Below are 23,265 nucleotides of genomic sequence, written 5' to 3'. Positions count from 1 at the left end.
ATTTATATTTAATCCAGCCTTTGCAAAAATGTTCCATGGAAGAGTAAGATTTCCAAAAATTGGGGTTCAGCTCTGATCAAGTACCGGTACATATCAAAATTGACCTGAAGATAAATATATACCATTGGCCTGGAGGACCAGTGTTACACCTTAAAACATATTTCGTTTCTTACATACAGTACTGATAGCCTATTAAAATATCTGATCACACAAAGACAAAATAGTTCATAAATAATTACACACATTTCAGTTGCATTCAATGATGCCTAAATTCTTACCTCCAACTCTGAAGATTTATTTACTTTGCCCAATCTTCGGCTGGATATCTTTTTACTTTCTAAAAACTTGGACTTCAAAAACGTCAAGTTTGGACTCAACCTCTAAAGAAGAAAAAATAGAATATTGCCCTTTAATGCATCTTTGATTAACCATAGAACGAATTAGGTTGAGGACACCATGAGAAGATTAAAAAAAAAAATGGAAAGTTTACATACTGACGAATAAATAACTGATGGACAACAGGTGAACAGAAAAGCTGACTTGAACCTTCGGTTCAGGTGAGCTTAAGATGTAAACTGAAGTCAAGAATCAAAACTTAGCATCTACATAGTTTTTTTACAAAAATTTTAATTATTAAAAATGTACTCTTTATGTCTTCAGATTTTCTCTAATAAAAATTTGCATTGTTTATGAACATACAACACTGGCATTATATTATGTCTTCTATCTCATAATTCACCAATAACATTTAATTTTCTGTACCTTCCCTCTTCTTACGCAACGATGGATTTCCTAAAGAAGAAGGATATTCATGATAGATTATACCTGCTTACAAAATATATAATTTAAGTAAATTTCTTCTCTTTCTTCAAGTAAAATATATTTATTTAAAATGTGCTGTCATAAAAAATACAATTTCTGAATAATTATTCTTCCAAGAAAAGACTATCTAAATTTTAAATCATACACCGATATCATCTGTACTTACCATTTGGCGAGAAGCATCCTTTTTCTGACACATCAAAAGCTGCATTAATTTAAAACAAAGTAGCATATCAAAATATCTATAGGTAAGCCATTCATACACGTACTTTGAAAATTATTATAGGGTCACCAATTTTAAAATATTTACAAGGCTATGCATATATGTATTTAGAATTAGTATTTTAGCACATTGTACTTTTGTATCTCGTGTACATTTGCAGTATGTCTTTGACAATATATATTAAAACTGATATATAGTTTTAGTTATGTTTAATATAAAACTTACATTCTGATGGTCCTGGTCGGGCTGTGTCAGGTTCTGTTGTTTCTGCAATATACATGAACAATAAATTACAAAGTGGGTTATGTACAAGACTAGTATATTATTTAATATGTACTTTATTTCTCATTAACTTACAGTATAATGCAACATAGTATTAACTTGATTGTAATACTACACTATCATAATTACCTTTCCTTTTGACACAGACAGGGGCGCCACATGAACCACAAAACTTGTTTGTGGGGCCTAAAACCGCCTCACATTCAATGCAAAACATGAGTCTATAAAAATATATAACGAATTGTATATAAAAAGAGGTCATAATAAAATTACAATCAATCAATGCTTATAATACCAGATCCAGCACAATCACTAGATATTGCTAGGGAACTTTAATTACCTACATAGCTTTTTTTGAATGTTGGAGAAAACATACCCTACAGAAAACATACTCAGGAGAAATAATACCAACTTCCTATGGTAGGTTTTCTCCAACAGAGAATGTACCTGGAGAGAACGTACCCTGTAAAAATCATAAATACCTGTTTTACTAAATATTCTGTGATGCAATAAAATACATAATACATGTGTCATTATATGATATGGACAAGTTCAGGAACTGAGGAAGTCATGGAACACACGTGTGGAGTACTTTCTAATTTATTTCAAGACGAGGCTTTCCATCTTATCATTAAGTCGTACATGAAATACTTCTTATATCATTAACATATATTGTTACATCCCCCTTCCTAAGCTAAAATTTATAAAAAGTTCACCACAAGGTTAATTTCAATGTCAATGAATGAAGTCACTTTCGTTCAATAAAGGCATTGGTAGAATGTAGGTAATACAATTTAGCACTCCTATAAATATAACATTAACTGACTAGAAATTCTAGAAATTGACTAGGAATCAAACATGAAACACAACATGAAACTACGGAACATGTAATGAACCAGGCTTCACCTGGTAACACACAGACAAGGGGTTATTATGCCCTTCTTCACTATCTGTGGACCTAACACAAATCATACATTTCACTCTTGCAGACGCTTTGGTGGTTTCACTACCCGACCACTTCTGGTAACAACAACAGCTGGATCAGCTTGATGAGTAAGCGAAGGTTTGTTGAGAGCGGTATCTGGCTCATCAACAGGTCTGTTAGGCTTCACGGGAGACTTTGTTGCAGGGTCATGGTTAGTTGTTCTTGGGTTTTCGGGTCCTGATTGTCACTCTTGATGGGCCAGTGTTTGGATAAGTTTCTGGGTTACTCTCTATTTTTGGTGACGTAGACAACTCTCCAGCGAAATGTTCCTTGCATGTCCTCAAATGTCGTCTGTTTCGGCGGTATTCTCGTCCATCTTCTGTCCTGATGTTATATGAGCGAATGTCTACCTGTCCTTCTACCATAGCTTTCTTCCAAGATTTCTCATTTCCCTTTGGCCTTACAGGAACTATGTCTCCTTCTTGTAACGTTGGCAGTTCTTTGGCTCCTTTGTTGTAATAGTGCGTTTCTTTCCCCTTTCTATAATGGAGTTGTTCTTTGACCTTGTAAGCATACCGTGCCTTAAGCATGTCTTCTGATACAGGTAATAAAGTTTTTGTTCTCCTCCCAAAAATCCTCTGTACTGCAGAATATCCAATATCCTGGCTGGGTGTGTTTCTAAGGTCTAATAATGCTAGGTATGGATCCTTCTGATCAGCAACACTCTTGTTTATTAGGCGTTTTATGACCTTTACAGCATTCTCCGCTTTCCCATTGGACTGCGCACAATTTGGCGAAGAAGTTACGTGGTTGAATTCGTACGCTCTTGAGAATTCAGCAAATTCCTGACCATTAAAAGGTGGCCCGTTGTCGGAGACAAGAGTATCGGGTATTCCGTGTCTTGCAAGGTGAGCTTTCAGTTTGCTGATTATGGAATTACCGGTTTTACTATGTAGACGGTCCACTTCAAAGTAGTCCAAGTAGAAGGCTACTGTGATCAAGTAATCCTTATTTTTGTATAGGATATACATGTAATCTTTATATTAAGACCTTAATGAATTTGTTTGCAAGTTTATAACTAACGATTGTTCCTTGATCGGCACCACTTTTATTTTACTCATTTTACTCTCTCTCTCTCTCTCTCATTTAAGTCAAGAGCGGCAGTCAAAATATTACGTAGACACTTTTCTGGAGTTAACCCCTATTTAAAGCTTTAATTTAATTCGCTATAATATTTCAGTTGTTGAAAGCTTTGATGGGGATGGAAGAAGTTCAGTGTCAGTATCTTCGACGAGTTGAAGTACGAGCCGATTTGAAAAAAAAACCAACGAATAATCTCAAAACAGAGAATAAAGGACTTTCCTGACAGAAGTTTTCATGGAAAAAACACAATGTTCGTCATGGAGAGAAGTTGAGACTTACGAGCTATAAGTTTATATTAGAAGTGTTGTTAAATGTATTAATTGTTAAACTGTCACAATGGACGTACAAATGAAGAGCTCTGTTTCGGGATACCGTTCAAGAAAGTATTGCTTCATATGTAGTAATTATAGAGGGAAAACTGTAGAGGGACAGGTCGTCAGTGTCCACAGATTTCAAGCGATGCAGATAAACGGATAATATGGCTACATCGAGCTTTGTTACTACGCAAGGACTTCATGCACCTGCTCGAAGAATTAGAACGTGTGTTCTTCTCATTTAGTGAATGGTAGTATAAACGATAAAACAGGTTTGATGGGGGGAGGGTAGATCTAACAGATTTTGCAAGATAACGAATCTAATAGTTGATTTTCAGTTCATTGTTAGAATGATAATGTTGGGAGTCGTTATGCCTCAATCATTTAGCAATATTCCTCAATTATGTTCAAAAGTTTGTCATTATGTTTTGAATGTATCTTATCTAGTAACTATCATTGGCAGGTTTGTGTGTTTTTGTGTATGTTAATTAATGTGTTTGGGGGAGGGGGGTCAGCGATAGAGCTAGCATTTGAATTAGTAAAGTAAACATTGTTTTGCAATCTAGGCACCCTCAACCACAAATGCCCCAGCTGTCCTTTTTTGTCATGAGCCAGGTGTGGAGGACAATCAGTTTCCTGAGAGCGAGGATAACCAGGATAGCTTTTAACAAACAGGTTCTTAATAATTTTTAACTATTACTTATTATAACTGATAGAAATATAAAAAGAAACTTTAAACTTTGCTACAGATTTATATAATGTAATACAAAATGATATGGAACAGCTGCATATTGTTTTGCAATTTTTATCAGAAAAATAATATAATTGCATGCGTAAAATAAAAAATTTTCTTTTCTGAAAGTTTTACCCAACAGTGTAGCGCTATGGGTTATAGGCCTACACAGCGTTCGGCGAGACTTCGCGAGATTTCGTTGCTGGAGATAAACAAACATGTCGGATTGTATGTGTTAGAAGGGGAATATGGCATTTTCTATTTTATATTGGGCGAACTACACAGCTGGGACTAGAAAACTTAGTAGAAAGTCTGAAATTGCTGTACAATCAGACCATGTCTTGAAATTCGTGTACGATAAAGAGGCATCATACGTACGTGGCACAGTTCAAGCATCTATGCGTGACAGGAGTTACAATGTAACGGTATGTCAAATTTAACTATTATGCGAATTTTCGGTAACAAAATAGTAAATTTTTTCAATGAATAATGTTATTTATACCAATAACTATGTGGTTGTTGTTTATATATACACATTCTTCCCAAATTAGTATGTAGATAATATATTGTCGGGTGTTAATATTTAGATTACCCTTGGCCCAAACTACAATATTGAAGACAGCACTTGCGAGTGTGTGAATGGGCAGGATAAATGTCATCACAAGGCCAGCATTCTTCTCTATGGGTATGCAAATGAAATTATATTGCCTATCTGTAGCTCTGATGAGAGAATATGTTCTGACAACCAGAATTTTCTCTATAGAGATCTACAGAGCTGATCAATGTATTGAATTCAAAACACATAGCTTTTGATTGACTAAAACTAGTATATGCTGTAATTCAAGTACATTTATGGAATTTGTTGAAAAACATATCACTACAGAAAGTATATATACTACATATTTTATTTAAATCTACAACAGGTATAAAAACGTGTCAAAGACAGATGTGAGGCAGTCATGGATAAAAAATCCAAAGTCAGCACCACCTCGCCAAACCAAAACAATGGAGGAACTGTTCCCTGCACCAGATCGATTTGTAAACTACAGGTTAGCAAACAATAATTTTATAACTGTATCTGTTCTACATGCATATGATAAACAAACAGTTAATGATTTTATTTTTGCAGGGTTTAATATAGCATGGGTTTTTGCTTTATTAATTTTACTGTACATGTATATATTTTATCAAAAAACATTAGGGCAACAAATAGACCAGTTAATGATAGAGACAGGGAGTTCCTATATCACAAATTGACATCTGTGGGAAGATTTTCAGGTTAAATCTGGTGCTTTATGTGATAGTTCATTGTTACCAGTTTCGGTATTTAAAATTTTAGATTATTACTTGTTTAAATTAAACAAGACAGGATGCATAGATAAAGAAACACTCTCTTGATATAAAATGAAAATTTATCCAGTGACATTGATGTTAAAGGCAACTCTAATAGACTAATAGTGTCATTGATGCAATACCTGTTTTTTTTATGTTTTTAACTTATATGCCAAATTTAGTTTGTTTTGTTTTTAACATTTTATTCTGCAAAGGTTATTATTTGATACTAACATGGATTGTACATATTCTCAAGAAGTATTTTATCTGCAAAATCTCAAATGTTAAGTTGTAACAAGTTATATACATAAAACAAAACAGCATTTACCTTACACATTTAGTGAAATACATTCATTTTAATGTTTATTTTCCTGGCATGTTTTCAAACTTCACTATGTATTTATTATATAGCAGTACTTTTCTCATGTAATTATATACATCATGTACATTTATATGCATTAATTGGTAATATAAATATTTTGCAATTACATTTTTCTTAATTTCAGTTATTTGAAATAAAGGTACTAGACTATGTTTTCCTGGTCATCTTTTAAAACATTTTTATTTAATATTTAACAGCAATGCATTGGATACTGGTCCCAGAGCCACCCGTGCCTAGACTTTCTTTATCTATTGTTGAAGACCTCATTTCAAGCCAGGAATTCATCTCCTCAGAAAACCCCATTGATTGGATGAAGCAAAAATTAATGATAAATGAGCAGCAAATTCAGCAGGTGATTAAATCATTCATGCAGTTTCAAATGAGATATTGTACCATCAACGACTTAATAATTATGTATTTTCTAATGAATGCTGTTTAAAGGTAGAGATGTTTTCTAGATTGCCAGTCTTACCATCGGACAAAAAGATAACTGCTTGTGGTCATCAGTTCGCAAGAATAGATTGACAGCCTCCAACTTTGGTTGTGTTTTGGCAGCAATCAAGAGAAATAGGTATTCACAGAAAAAAGTACACATATCAGTAAATGTAGAATTATGTGAATTAAAACTTATCTAACTTAATTAACTTATTGATGCCTTTTTCACAGATATCCAATTTCCTTGTACAAAAGACTATGTTCAGCGTATGATCTTTCTAAGAAGGATGCCATCATTTGGGGGATGTGCAATGAAAAGATAGCCATTGAGAAATACAAAACTTTTGGGGATGCTGTTGTAGAGCCAACGGGTGGGTATTACCGGTATTATACAGGATAACCGATAATGCGAAAATTATTGTCAGTGATGTATATATATTAAATATAAGGTAACTGATAATATGAAAATAATTCTCATTTTTATCTTGTACTTTGTCATTGAAAATTCAATGTTGCTTAATAGGTATCTGGCTTCACAAAAATGGGGTTCTTGGATCAAGTCCAGATGGAATCGTACGTCAACCTGCGCTGTTTGGATATTGTTATCAAGATCCAGCTCTTGCTGACATGCTTCAGTTATATAACTTTCGACCAGAAATATTGGAGGTGAAATGCCCCTTTTCGGCAAAGGAGATGACTATTCCTGAAGCTATCGAAAAATTGAATGATTTCTGCTTAGGTTGGTTACAATTATGATTAATGGTTTTTTTTTATATTTCAAAGACTCATTTACAGAGTTAAATGATATGAGCAATATGTTTTTATTTTGAAACAAGATAGATACAATATTTATATATCAAAAAGAAAAAAGTCTTTTGCATGATCAACCACAAAAAAGAAGATATTTAATTTATGATGTAGAAATGACTGGAAACATGACCATTGTAATTGTTTTTTTAACCTACAGAGTTTCAAGAATTCCTTGGAGTGAAATCGTACAAGTTAAGAGAAAACCACCAATATCATGATCAGGTCCAAGGACAGCTGCACATTACTGGAAAGTCTGCGTGTGACTTTATGGTTTGGACACCAAAGGACTGTGCGATTGTTAGAATCACAAAACAACTCAGTTGGGAGGATAATATTTCTGTTTTGACAGATTTTTACTTTGAAAAATTTGTTCCCCATCTGCAACAGCTATAAAAGTATTAAATATGATAGCAACATATTCATACTCTTGATTTCTAACATTTCAATCTTGACCTACAAAGTTTTGAGCAATTTCCTGCAAAAGAGGATCCTGAAAATTGACAAGTACACAGCATAACTGAAACACTTTGGTACTGACGTATCTAAACTGATGAGGGATATGTCTAAGAATTTCATAATTTTTATGCGCTCATTTGCACGCTCAACATGTATACGTGATTTAGCAATTTTTCTACAAAGCTGAACTTCACTGGGGGTGTACTGCGATTTAGCTGTAAGGAAGGGAGGAATATTAAGGTGTACTCCTTGGGGCAACAACTTGTGAATAGTAAACCCTTTATCTGCTAATATCATGTCACCAGGCGCTAATTGCTCCAAAAATTTGCTGTGCTCTACAATTGCAACATCAGATGTGCTCCCTGGGTACAATTTACTAATAAACACCAAGGCACCATTTGGTGCAACACCTGTAACACTTTTTACAGTGTGGGAATTTTTGTAGCCACTGTATGTGCTCGCCTGCAATCTCATGTCATTCCCAGGAACATCTTGGTTGATTTCAGTGGCATCGAGTACTATTCTGCATGAGCTAAAATCGCCAAAACTGGTAGGCATAGATCCCTTGCATTTTTGTAGAGATGGAATGCGACTCTCTATGAGTCCTTCATATAAAACCTCATGCATAGCACAAATTTGAGAAGTTACAATGTTATTAACTGATGATGCACTGGTGTTGAATCTCTCTGCAAGGTCCAAAAGAGGGGTGTTCATAGTTATTTTCATTAATGTCATCAACAGTTGGTCTGTCAAAGAAATGAAAGATGGTCTCCATCCATCAATGTACTTAACCTGGAATCTCTGCATCATTTCGTCATTGGCGTGGAACATGTCTGGCCTTAGACTTGTATACATCAGCATCTACATTAAAACATGACAGTGAAACACATTGTGTTGAAGATATATTTCTTTTTATTTTTTACATTTTGTTTTAAAAACAGACTTGTTTCCGATAAACGAAAATGCTGTCCAGCAGCATTTTAATAACCCATTGTACAAAACATAAGCAGTATGATATTCTTTCCTGGCAGAGCATTTGTTCTACTATTTCCGTCATTTTTCACAGGCTGATGAACTGTCCAGCAGTAGGCCCGTTATCAAAATATAAACTGAAAAAGAAATGCCTCACAAAGTATCGTGTTCAATGATAAAATCAAAAGATCTGTAAATAATATCTCATCAAGGTATATAAAACTTAAATATAGCATTGAACTATGCATTCCTACCAGTGTCCATAACTTCAAACACTAAATATTGATGTGCATGTATCAATAATATGATAATGACGAATGTCGATTTTTTTTAATACATGTACAACTCATGATATCTGAAATGTACCTTTCTCTCGTCATCTATGATATCGCCAATTCTGAACGCTCGCTTCATGGACATCATTCTGATTTGTATTCTTAATTCCTCAACCTCGCGCCTCAGGTTCTGATAAATAAAAATATATATTTATAATAAACAGGTAATATTCGTAATCTTTACACTAATTTCATTGTCATCGTTGAGCTTTAAGTGTCTAACCATTTACCTGATTCTCTTCCTTTAAATGATGATAGGAAGTCTGGTAACTGTGATCCAGATTTATGTGTGCAGATGTTGAATCCATAGATGATGCACAATGCATGGCTGATAATGCAGATGTGGATGTGCTGGAAACAGCCATCTTTTGATTTTCTTTTCTCTCAGTTCTAAATAAAATACATAACACATATGAATAAAATTTATTAAGTAAACATTTTTTCTTAAATTACATATTACTATTGAAAACAAAGACTAATTTATGGTTTTTGTAAATATGACAAATCCCATACCTATTTATTTTGGTTGGATCAGGAAAATTAAACAGTTTCCCACAACTCCATGGGGAAAATGGTTGGGCCATTATTCTTGTCCCCATCCACAAAATGACAGCTGCAGATCCTGTCACTCTGCAACACTACGGCTCTGTCCTTACGTCTGCATACATACATGTAATAACGTATTTATTTAACATTAGCATTTAGATACACACATATTAAAACAATTTCACATTGTTTATTCTACAAGGGACCTAAATATTCTTCCCTGATTGTACCTTGTTCTGCAATGACATTATAATAATGTTTACCTGCATAGTTTTTCCCATTTCGTTGACAACCCGGCACTGGATGGGAATCTAAACATCTTGCATGTTCGCCGTAATCCCTGGTGATTACACCCAAACACAAAACAAATCGTCATTGTCGGTTCACGCGTTATGCACTGGTCTATTATTACGTCTCGGTTAGAGTCAGAGTAAATTCGAACTACGATTGTCTCCGGAAGTTCTACACCGGAAGTGAGACTTTACGAGACTGTGCAGGCCTATACTGATAAATATGAACCTGCAAGTCATGAGTTCGAATCCCCTGATTTACCGATAAACAGTACATATAATTTAAATTTCAGATGACCCATTAAAGGATTCCCTAAATATGCACGATTATCATAAAGACTGGACACCATGTGGTAATGAAATTCCAAATAAACGGAAACTCAAACTATTATGTCAAAAAAACTGATGAATCCTTTTAAAACAGCATGGCCACGAAAAAGTATGTTTCCTCCTCTGCAGAAACACAGACTGATGAAAAGCTTTTCATTGTAGAGGGATTCACGTTTCTAGAGCTGTGTTCACCTTTGAGATGTTGAACAGGATGACTTAATTTTTTTATCCACATACACATGTAGGTATTCCTTAATTTTTTTTATCTCACATACACATGTAGGTATTCCTGACAAAGAGACATTTTATGCTGTGTTTGACGAGAAAGAGGATAATGCATTAGAAAGTACAAGACGTGTAGGAATTTCATCATCAAATCAAGGACCAAGAAGACTTAGGATTTATTGACGAGTTTTGTCTACTTCTCAATAGACTACGTCTGGAATTACTCCTAGAAGATTTAGATTTAGGTTTAATGTTAGTGTTTAAACTTGCAGCAATATTTATAATTTATGGATTGAAAGAAACAATATATGCCACCATGCCACCATGTTCATTTAAGTAAAGATTTATTAACTGTAGAGTCACATTAGACTGTACTAAAGTTTTTGTGCAAACACATAGTTATCTTGCTAACAAGTCATTACTGTATAGTGATTATAAATCCCACATGCCATTTAAGGGACTAATAGGCAGCAGCCCAGCAGGTGTTACAACCACAGGATGAAGTTCTGCCATTCAGTCAACTGAATGGTCTGGAAAGGTGACTGAATGGCACAGCTATGCCATTCAGTCACATTTCAGTCACCTTTCAATTGACTGAATGGCAGAGATTCATCCTGTGAACATTCGTTTCAGACCTTTGGGGAGGAAGTATAAGTGACAAACAATTAGCAAAGAATTGCGGAATTTTAGAATTGTGTGAAGTTATGGATCATGTAGTATTTTGTACACTAAGCATTCTGATGAGTGTCCCTGGAGAAAATTGCAAAATTCTACTAATGTTGTCCGAAACCTGGGGCATCACGTGAAAAACGTTCTCACTGCTTCTAATATAATAGGTCGTACCTCTCTTTTGAACTTTGACAATGGGGTATTTAAATAGGTTAAATAAGGCCTGATATGCTAAACTTTTCAAATGTGCCCATAGAAATGAAAGATCATACATGATTTATTATATTTATTTCATTAAATCTGAAAAATAATTGAAAATAAATTTTTAAAGAACAATTAAAATGGTACATATAGCTTTGTATACATTGAAACTTGTAGTAGACTACAATGCCTTGCAACTCATTCACCTGATTGGTTTTCCACAAACAAATGGAAACGCACAAAAAAAGAAGAAGCTAATTTTGTATGCAAATTTATGCCGACGTCACAAAATCTAGTGGTCTCGACCTGTTTAAACATTAGACAAATATCATACCCTGTCTCAACGTGGCTTGATTAAAAACATTCGAAGTAGTTGTCACCTCGCAATGTACTTTTTCTTTCATATCAGATGCTCTGAAAAAGAGTACAAGTGCTTACATCAGGATTAGTCAGGACAGTAGCATATGCAGACTTACAATTAATAAGTTTGGCGAAATGTGGCCATTGTCTAGTACAAATAGAAAATTGCCCGTTGTTAGCCGCCCTGGCAAAGAAATTATTGTGCATTCCTGCAAATTCTGTTTAATGTGGAATCATCTAAATCCGTGGGGGTAAATGTTCGTGGATTGTGGGTTTTTCCTTATTCATGGGGATTTAATTTCGAGAATGCGTCGACGCGGTTTTCAGTTTCAGTAATAAATATATCTCTTTGTAAATTTGCTTTCGTTGAGGGTGTAAATTCGTGGGGGAGGGCTACCTACGAATACCACGAAAATTGAGCCACCACGAGTTTTAATGATTCCACAGTAATCAGAGAGCGTATTATCCACTGCAGGCGACATAATTACAAGTCAAAGAGCTTATTTAAAGACTTCCCATGTTGACTAGCTTATTTTCCTTTAACAAAACTTACAGTGACCCAAATCATTGCTATGATGATTGTGATAGTATTAGAGTATAAAACATATTCCCTTACCTCACGGGGCCAGAATCAAAAACTGAAGATGAGACATTTGATGATTCTGAGGCAAAAGGTAAGAGTATAAAACATATTCCCTTCACGTGATATGTTAGCATGAATTCATTAAAAAAACAATTCAGGTCTATAGGTCTTTTCTCGTTTTAACTCTGTGCCACAGTTTTTATGGCGTCGAGCTAATGCTCGGCAGCCTTCTAGCGGTCGTTTGGATTGGCAATCGTCCAAAAATTCATGCTCTGCACCGCCTTTTTAATGCGCATAAAAAATAAGTTCCTTTAAGTATTAAACGTATTACAAGATTTGTATTCCTTTTATTCAACTAAATTGGGAAAAACAATCCAACTTTGCCTCCCTGGTTATTGACAACTCATTGCATTAGTATAAATTTACTTAATCAAGAAATGGCAGATGAATACAATAAGGTGCAATGTAAACATTCACTAGACCAGTCTAAAAATTCACAAAAATATTATTTAAGTTTTTCTTTTACATTTTGATTGGAGACCGTGCCCGATAGAAATAAAATTTGATATGCAAATTAATTTTTTATCGGACATGTTCTCCAAAATAATTGTAAACGATCAACTTATTTAGAGATTTTGTTGCAATTAATAAACACGATAATGCAGTTGGTTTGGTCGAGCATTTTAGATAGCACGTGTTGTGGATTTGTTTTTTAACAACTATAGCATAGGTAATCTTGTTTCAAACGGGAATTGAAATAAATAAAAGTGTGTTATAAATTATAATTAAGGACATACTGTTAATGTATTCAAATTATGAGCCTGTAAAATTTGTGCATATACTTTTTAAAGCAGAAAGAAAATGATTTTTTTGGAACTTTGAAATTTCTTCCATTTTTTGTAACCATGATGAGTTATTGTATTATAAACGCATCACTACCTATTTTATAACAAAATATACTGATTATTGTTTTTGAAACAGCACAAAACATGTTTTATTTTCTTTGTTATTCTAATGTTATTTAAATGTACGACAATTAGTACAATACAGAAATTCAAATTATTGATATCATTCTATATAAAAGAAAATGTCAGCTCAACGCTTTGTGGCAGTTCCGGCCTTTGATTTCCTTCATTCAGTTTGTGTTAATTTGCGGAATTTTAGAATTGTGTGAAGTTATGGATCATGTAGTATTTTGTACACTAAGCATTCTGATGAGTGTCCCTGGAGAAAATTGCAAAATTCTACTAATGTTGTCCGAAACCTGGGGCATCACGTGAAAAACGTTCTCACTGCTTCTAATATAATAGGTCGTACCTCTCTTTTGAACTTTGACAATGGGGTATTCAAATAGGTTAAATAAGGCCTGATATGCTAAACTTTTCAAATGTGCCCATAGAAATGAAAGATCATACATGATTTATTATATTTATTTCATTAAATCTGAAAAATAATTGAAAATAAATTTTTAAAGAACAATTAAAATGGTACATATAGCTTTGTATACATTGAAACTTGTAGTAGACTACAATGCCTTGCAACTCATTCACCTGATTGGTTTTCCACAAACAAATGGAAACGCACAAAAAAAGAAGAAGCTAATTTTGTATGCAAATTTATGCCGACGTCACAAAATCTAGTGGTCTCGACCTGTTTAAACATTAGACAAATATCATACCCTGTCTCAACGTGGCTTGATTAAAAACATTCGAAGTAGTTGTCACCTCGCAATGTACTTTTTCTTTCATATCAGATGCTCTGAAAAAAGAGTACAAGTGCTTACATCAGGATTAGTCAGGACAGTAGCATATGCAGACTTACAATTAATAAGTTTGGCGAAATGTGGCCATTGTCTAGTACAAATAGAAAATTGCCCGTTGTTAGCCGCCCTGGCAAAGAAATTATTGTGCATTCCTGCAAATTCTGTTTAATGTGGAATCATCTAAATCCGTGGGGGTAAATGTTCGTGGATTGTGGGTTTTTCCTTATTCATGGGGATTTAATTTCGAGAATGCGTCGACGCGGTTTTCAGTTTCAGTAATAAATATATCTCTTTGTAAATTTGCTTTCGTTGAGGGTGTAAATTCGTGGGGGAGGGCTACCTACGAATACCACGAAAATTGAGCCACCACGAGTTTTAATGATTCCACAGTAATCAGAGAGCGTATTATCCACTGCAGGCGACATAATTACAAGTCAAAGAGCTTATTTAAAGACTTCCCATGCTGACTAGCTTATTTTCCTTTAACAAAACTTACAGTGACCCAAATCATTGCTATGATGATTGTGATAGTATTAGAGTATAAAACATATTCCCTTACCTCACGGGGCCAGAATCAAAAACTGAAGATGAGACATTTGATGATTCTGAGGCAAAAGGTAAGAGTATAAAACATATTCCCTTCACGTGATATGTTAGCATGAATTCATTAAAAAAACAATTCAGGTCTATAGGTCTTTTCTCGTTTTAACTCTGTGCCACAGTTTTTATGGCGTCGAGCTAATGCTCGGCAGCCTTCTAGCGGTCGTTTGGATTGGCAATCGTCCAAAAATTCATGCTCTGCACCGCCTTTTTAATGCGCATAAAAAATAAGTTCCTTTAAGTATTAAACGTATTACAAGATTTGTATTCCTTTTATTCAACTAAATTGGGAAAAACAATCCAACTTTGCCTCCCTGGTTATTGACAACTCATTGCATTAGTATAAATTTACTTAATCAAGAAATGGCAGATGAATACAATAAAGTGCAATGTAAACATTCACTAGACCAGTCTAAAAATTCACAAAAATATTATTTAAGTTTTTCTTTTACATTTTGATTGGAGACCGTGCCCGATAGAAATAAAATTTGATATGCAAATTAATTTTTTATCGGACATGTTCTCCAAAATAATTGTAAACGATCAACTTATTTAGAGATTTTGTTGCAATTAATAAACACGATAATGCAGTTGGTTTGGTCGAGCATTTTTGATAGCACGTGTTGTGGATTTGTTTTTTAACAACTATAGCATAGGTAATCTTGTTTCAAACGGGAATTGAAATAAATAAAAGTGTGTTATAAATTATAATTAAGGACATACTGTTAATGTATTCAAATTATGAGCCTGTAAAATTTGTGCATATACTTTTTAAAGCAAAAAGAAAATGATTTTTTTGGAACTTTGAAATTTCTTCCATTTTTTGTAACCATGATGAGTTATTGTATTATAAACGCATCACTACCTATTTTATAACAAAATATACTGATTATTGTTTTTGAAACAGCACAAAACATGTTTTATTTTCTTTGTTATTCTAATGTTATTTAAATGTACGACAATTAGTACAATACAGAAATTCAAATTATTGATATCATTCTATATAAAAGAAAATGTCAGCTCAACGCTTTGTGGCAGTTCCGGCCTTTGATTTCCTTCATTCAGTTTGTGTTAACTCTTAAAAAAATAATGAATAAGATTTAGGTAGACATTTAAGGCATCATTCTTTACCACGCAAAACGTCTGGCATAATTCACACATCATTACATCTTCATTGAACTTGCGCACTGAACATGTCTTCATTATGTTAAATTACAAGAAGTAGGTAAGAAATCGTATCAAACTTTTTTCCATATTATATCCTGTATCAGGCCGAGACACCAATATCAGCCAGAGGGTCGAGGGCTGATACAGGTAGAACAAGGGAAAGGTATGTATTATTCCCTCTATTAACAGTAATTCCATACCCGAAAACCTATGGAAACTAAACCATTTTGTAGTTTTGCTACCACTTGAGCCAGTGACTGTAAAGCACAGTTATGAGCATGAAGAGGTTTTGAAGGAGGACGCAGGATAGGAAGAAGATGCCACAACATGGTGAGAATTTTTATAATACAATCATGTGTTCAGTTAACCTTTTTAAAATAACTTCCTGTCATAAGTAACATGGAAATTGTTAGAATAAGTGTTAATTAGTAAAGGTTTGATGGCAAGAAAATACTTGTTAGATTGTGAAAGGTGTTAGATGTACTTAGTTCAAGGTCCACTTATATTCCCACAAAGAGATCGGATTGCAGACGATGGTTACCTGTGAAAGTGCCTTATCCCGCGATTTAATTTACGGAGCATGAAGTCACAATTTTTTAGTTGATGCATTGCATCCCCACAAAAGAGGGGAAAGGAATAAACATAAGAAAGTTGACATATACAAAAGAGAATACCTTTGTGTGTTTTGTCATGAAAATACCTACATATTTTTCAAACCGAATTACCATTCGAATTTCATCATCGATTTTTTGGTAACAAGATGGTGCACGTGGGGGCCATATTTCTATATTTGCATTTCCATTGTTCTTTCCCACTGTAAGCTCATACGGAGGAGCTGCAATTATTTCTCTATAATCGCAATTGCTCTGTCAGTATACTATGACGTCATAAAGGTGTAACGTTATATATACTTTTCCATGACGTTATAGATTTAAACCACTATACGATACATCATGTGTTTTTCTCCAACTCCATTAAAATTGACGTATTTACATGTAATATTAAAACATGTTTTTGATAACATTGTAAAGGAATTACTGTAACAGTAACTATCATTGATTCTGTTAACAAATCTATGTGAATTAAAAAGATACATTACAGTCTGAATGTTTACTTTTGATGTAATAGCTAAATGTCAAGCTCTAGGCTAATCCATGGTATTTGCGAGTGGTAAAATGCAAATATAAGTAATAAACAACGATTATTTAGTGAACATGGCGTTATGAATAGCAACTGCTCTGCTGGCATATTTTCCATGATGCGCTAGCGCGCATCATGGAATATGCCAACAGAGCAATTGCTATTCATAACGCCATGTTCACTAAATAACGTTGTTTATTTCTTAAATAAAACACTCGCACCATGATTTTCATGCACTGTGTCAGAATAATTAGATTTCAACGATTACAAACACAATTTCACTTACAACTGCAAAATATTAAAAAATACAATTTTAAACATGTTTAATTTTTTTGTTTTGAAGAACCGACCAGTAGCTATAGTGAGGCCAATGCCGCGCCGTCCACCCAGACAGCCATTACCACCAGCACCTCCGTAGGGGATGATCGTAGTCCATCTCCCTCCACGGAACCCATCCCCACCGGAGAGTTTGTCACCCCCACCTTCCCCCTTCAGGATGTGACCTATACGGCAGGAGAGACCAGGACAACCCTAGGAAAGACCGGCACCACCATCACAGAGAAGACCAGCGCCCAGGAGGAGGCCGGTGTGGAGACCACCAGGGGCCGTCATCACAACCCAGGCCGCGAGGAGGAGGACACGACACCAGTAGAGGAGGGGATGCAGTCTTCAGGTTGAATAGGCAATTCTACCCACACATCTCTACTGGTTCAACACCACCTGATGTTTCGCCTAGTTTCACCACACTCATATTAGGTAATTTGCAATCAAATACTTATCATATGAATTTAAATTACCTTTACTTTTTATTTTTACTTGTTTTGTTTCTGCCAATAGTCGTATATAAATTCATCATTTATTGAAAAAAAAGCAGTTTAAAACTAGACAAAAGCAATAAATATGGCTAGTGTTTATAAAGTAATCTGTATTTTAAAGTCTTATGAATTAAACAATATTCCCTTGGATGAAATTTTTCTGATTCATCTTTAAGTAATGATCATGCATCTATTGCATTATTATCAGAAAATGAATTTTATTTGGAACCAATTACTAAGACTATAAAAACCAAATATTTTTTTTTCAGTCACGTCCATTACGTGTTCCATCTGCCTTACCATCACATTTATTGTTATCAGAAGGAAACACCATACCACCATCCATAGAATACCTTCACCAATACCGTTTATGCAGGAATCCCCTTTATACACACCACCTTTAAGTATGGACATGTCAACGCCATTGCATACACGTTCACTGTTTTCAAGTAGCACATCAAGTCTGTCAGATGTAACTTGATTTGATGTTTCGACGGTTCAAACAGCTTCTTCTAAGCCATAATATGAAGAACAAATTGAAATGTCAATCTTTTGTTATGTGAATAGAAGGGTAACAAGATCAATGACAAACAAGAAAAAAGATTAAATAATTTTCATAACTTTTTTGGGGAAGGGGGTGGTTTCAGGAAACTTTTTTATTTCCGTAGTGGGTTGGGGCGGTTTTAGGAATTTTTCTACAAACCTAATTTTTTGTAGGGGTGTGGGCTGGTTTCAAAGATTTTTTACATACTTTTTTCTCTTTTATTTGGAATTTTGGGCATTTTTTTAAAGTAAAAATACGCTACTGCAGGAATGGTCGAAACATCAAAATAAAGAATGTTAACATTCAAAGAAGTATTTTAAAAGATTTGATAGTTTTGCTACAATATTTGAATTATTTTGGAAGTTTCACAATAAGAATATATGTATGGCTTTGTTTATGTAATTACACGCCACTTTTGTTTTACTTAAGTTAAATAAATGTATATAAGTTAAATAAATGTATATAAGTTTTCATGGTGATGTGATTTTTTTTTCAAATAATATGAAGGACATGACTAATTTGCAAAAACTAGGCAAAACATCAGGTGCCATTATGTTAAATTGAGGTTTTTAAAAAAAAATTACCATTGTTTTTAACAAATTTTACATTTACATATTGAAGTGCAAAATTGTTTTTATTAATTATTACTTAAAACTTGGAATATTATTAAATTGCATATTTAAAAGCAAATACACTCGCCCTCGTTTATAATTGAGTCACTCTTTACTAAGAATTACAGGGTGAGTTTATCAAGCCATGGGCACAAATTACCCATGCATTGTACAAATTTCAACGCATGTTTTTTATCCAAGGGGATATAACATCGCTACCGTGCGTGTGTGTGTTCGCATGTATGTATGTGTGTGCACTCCATTTCAATTTTCTAGAAAATTAAAAAAAAAAAACCTTCTATTAGAATTTCCTAAACCTTTGCACAAATATGCCTTATTGTAAAAAATAAAAAAAGAAATGAAATGTCATATGAATTGGTCAAATTAATATGCAAAAACTTAGATAAAATTACACCATTGTAAAGGGGGGGGGGGGGCATACATTATGAAAAAATTCGTTCAAAACTGAAAATATTTATCATAGATTGCACACTTCTGTAAAATAAAAAATAAAAAATGCATGTGCCTTTCTAACTGTGGGTTTATCATCGAAAAAAAACCCACACACACAGCCCTGGAATTGAGTGATTAATGATGATATAATCAAACACCCAAACTGTGGACTCAGGTTACTATTACACGTTCTTAGTCTAATACAGACATTTGATCAGCAATACATGTCTTTGGCTTTCTGAGGTCATTCTTGTGTCCAAATATAAATGGCATAAGAAATATTTGTAAACCACATGCAACCTTCACTCTTTGAATGCTAGAGTTGAAATTAAATTATCTATAAACAAACTGACCTCTCTAGGAATTTGACCCTTAGACTAACCAATAGAAATCTAGAATTCTTGTTATGACCAATAGACCTCTTAACTAGTTCTTATCTAAAACTAGTCCTAATGAATATTAAAATAAGCTAAGAAAGATAACTCTAATGATAAATTCGTAAGATCATGCTTAGTGAAATTAGTAGTATGTAAATGTACTACATGTATAGTGTATAGTTTCACTTTTCAATTGTTTTATTTATTTTCAGCTATTTACCTGATATTAAAATATTTTATTTCTGATATACAGTTTATAACCATTAAAATGACACATTATCACATACTCCCCCTGTTGAAAAATGACGTCCTCGTCATTAGGAGTAAATGCATGAACAGAATTAAAACACATTTACTTGTTCATAATATTTGCAATCAACTGAATAAAAACATTTTGATACTTCTTTTTTCGGTAGTTGCCATGAGTTGGTGTAACATAGACACTCTTTCTTTCCAGTCATCTGATACTCTGTAACTATGGTACTCAGATAGATGACTGGGTGGTTTACTTACCCGTTTACTTCTTCTGACTGATCTATGCGACTCTTCCTCATCCTGATCTCAGTATCATGTTCTTGATGCTAGGTTTGGTTCTCTATGTCTTCTGGTTTGGAGCTGGAGTGGTGGGGTAGATTCCTTAACTATGCATATCATATTTTTTTAAAAACTAAATGCATGAGTATGATGTCCATGAAGCCCTCTACTCACAGCGATCAAATTCCTCTGATCGATATGACGTCACAATAAGCAGCATGATGTCATATTTCACTCAGAAACATGTCGATTTTAACTTTATCTCTGGTTTAAATTATAAAAACTTCAGACATAAAATATCACTAGAAACTCTTCTAACTGAATATATCTTCGATTTCTCTGTATTACGTATAATTGATGACGTCACAAGCATGTTTAAAAGAGAAGATCATGTCGGGAAACAAATTATCGGAATGCAGTGTAAACAATGCCGAAATAAGACTTATTTAATACAGATACCTAAGATTTAGATGAGTGTCAGTTAGAATATGATCAGGATAATACAGGCATGGATATTTTGTTTAATCAGCAAGTGGTATAAGGTAAGCGGGTCAATATTTATATGGCTTGACCAGCCTTTTCTCTGTCAGTGTGTACAAAAAATGGCAAAAGTGTAACACTACCCCGGATATTAGGAAAGATGATTTTGGTAAATATCAACGGTATATGACCTAAACTACCTAAAAAGTGCTGCTAGAATCCTGTGCTTTGTTGTTTTAAACGAAAAATACGTAGTATTTTCAATGAAATTTTAGAACTTGAGAGGGTTTCCGATAAATATTTACAATATTTATTTTATGCGATGTACAATAGGATTCTAGCAGTAATACTAATAAACATGAACTAATTGCCAATCGAATTATTGTAGCAAACATACAAATGAACTTCGGGGTAGTGTTACACTTTTTGATTTTTTGTTTAAGTAAAAAAGTGATCTATTTTTAACTGTCACGTGATACCATGGCACGGCAGCTTCAAAGATTGAGTCGATTCCGAAGTAGAAAAATAATATCTTGGTGAACTCTTTCACTTTGTATTATTATCCCACGCTGTTTTCATAAAAATAAACATTTTTTAAATTGATCATAATTTTGACGGTCGTTAAACTCGGGAGTTGCCTTAACCTACCCGCGAACCTAAATTGTGAAATTTATGACCCCTTGGTCAGGGGTTCAGGCTCTAGGGTGTGGCCAATATGGCCATAAAGTAAAAATGTATTAAATCTTTGAAAATCTTCTTCTCTACTACCATATATATTTTTTAAAAGCTAAATGCATGATCATGATGTCCTTGAAGCCGTCTACCTAAATTGTGAAATTCATGACCCATTGGTCAGGGCTTCAGGCTCTAGGGTGAGCCAATATGGCCAAATAGTAAAAATGTATTAAATCTTAGAAAATCGTCTTCTCTACTATCATATACATTTGTTAAAAACTAAATGCTTGATAATGATGTCCATGAAGCCCTCAACCTAAATTGTGAAATCCATGACTCCTTGGTCAGGGCTTCAGGCTCTAGGGTGGGGCCAATATGGCCATATAGTAAAAATGTTTTAAATCTTAAAAAAATCTTCCTCTATACTCCCACACGTGAGAAAAAACTGAATACATGGTTATGAGGGCCTCTACTAAAAGAGGGTGTCAAGCTCATTAGGGGGTATGTTGTAAATTTCTCTGATCTCCCCTTTCAATTCAAAATACTCATGAAAAATGTTCATATGCCCCAGTGTTTTTCTTATTGTATTCAAGTTTTAATTTGCCTCAATGAAAATTGGCGTTTCAACGGGTTTCAATCTAACACATTTTCACCCTCCATGATTTATTGTTTACGACTGCAGACGATGTTTGTTTACGTTTTAAAAGTAGTACCGGTCGCGGCGCAATAATACACAGTGTAGGACAGAAACATGTGACACTGCTGTCTCTCACTGGACAAACCGATCTCACATACATGATAATGCGAGAAATGCATGTAAATAATCTAGCGATATCAACCACTGCTCATTTTTAAACCTAACATTTTGCATTTTTAACATTCACACAAAACTAAGGTCGGTGTCTTTTCGAAAAACCATATTGCTATTGTTTATACAGTTGTACATATAACTGCACCGGCAAAATACATCATTCTTTTTTTCAATTCTAAAGCATAACATTTTTAACATACTTATATAGATAACCTCTGTATCTTGTTGATAAAAAACAATTTTCTGTATAAAATATTTATTTTAAATCTTTGTGCATCTTGCTAATTTTTAAAACATGACTTTTATAAGCTTAAATGTTTTTCTTTAAAAATAAGTAGAAATAGTACTTGTAAACTGCCTGGCAAAGTTCATTATTTCTAATATTCAAACCGCAAACCTTGCATTTTTAAAACCCTTTGAGACGTCATAGCAACTGTTATAAAAGTTGTTAATTTTATTAAATATAGGACATACACAATGGTAACCTATGTGACATATATTATAATAGAAAGCATTATGTTTATAAGATATTTCAGCTTAGTACTTTTTGGTTATGTTGATTGTTTTTTTTTGCATCTGCGATAGCTTTTGAACCTATAAAATATACCATTTTAATGCCATGATATTTTTATGTAAAAATATTGTGATTATTATATATGTTTTAATTGGACATACATATTTGTTCTTACTCTCCATTAGACGTAACGAGGAACACTTAATATTTTCTCTTTGAAAATAAATGAACATTATTTTCATGAACCTTTCTCTAACTTAATTGTTCTCTGCCCATATGACCTGTTGATTTCAAGTTAAAATCTTGCATTATATTACTTCTGATACTTTTTCAAACATTATCAAATACATTTATGACCACATATTGTAAATATTTGATGTTTTCAAATCTCAACCAATATGATGTCCCAGTCCT

At 33.8% G+C, this 23,265-nt stretch overlaps 1 protein-coding gene and 2 pseudogenes across 1 annotated transcript; 1 reads left to right on the top strand and 2 right to left on the bottom strand.

Annotated features, from left to right (window-relative positions):
* Window positions 1-23,265, bottom strand: part of LOC128169113 (uncharacterized) — a 113,537-nt pseudogene that overhangs the window by 67,567 nt on the left and 22,705 nt on the right.
* Window positions 5,365-7,794, top strand: LOC128169115 (uncharacterized). Its single transcript, XM_052835282.1, has 6 exons — window positions 5,365-5,491; window positions 6,354-6,508; window positions 6,615-6,727; window positions 6,823-6,962; window positions 7,115-7,330; window positions 7,559-7,794. Exons 2-6 carry the CDS (start codon window positions 6,356-6,358, stop codon window positions 7,792-7,794), a joined length of 858 nt encoding a protein of 285 aa, XP_052691242.1. The 5' UTR covers window positions 5,365-5,491; window positions 6,354-6,355.
* LOC128169117 (uncharacterized) lies at window positions 8,808-10,201 on the bottom strand (annotated as a pseudogene).

Source organism: Crassostrea angulata, unplaced genomic scaffold, assembly GCF_025612915.1.
Source record: "Crassostrea angulata isolate pt1a10 unplaced genomic scaffold, ASM2561291v2 HiC_scaffold_98, whole genome shotgun sequence".
Lineage (NCBI taxonomy): Eukaryota > Metazoa > Mollusca > Bivalvia > Ostreida > Ostreidae > Magallana > Magallana angulata.
This window is presented reverse-complemented; position numbering and strand designations above follow the sequence as displayed.

Coding starts and splice junctions, on each gene's coding strand:
- LOC128169115 (XM_052835282.1), top strand. CDS start 6,356: ATGCATTGGATACTGGTCCCAGAGCCACCCGTGCCTAGACTTTCTTTA. Junction 6,728..6,822: donor GCAGCAATCAAGAGAAATAG/GTATTCACAGAA, acceptor CCTTTTTCACAG/ATATCCAATTTCCTTGTACA. Junction 6,963..7,114: donor TGCTGTTGTAGAGCCAACGG/GTGGGTATTACC, acceptor GTTGCTTAATAG/GTATCTGGCTTCACAAAAAT.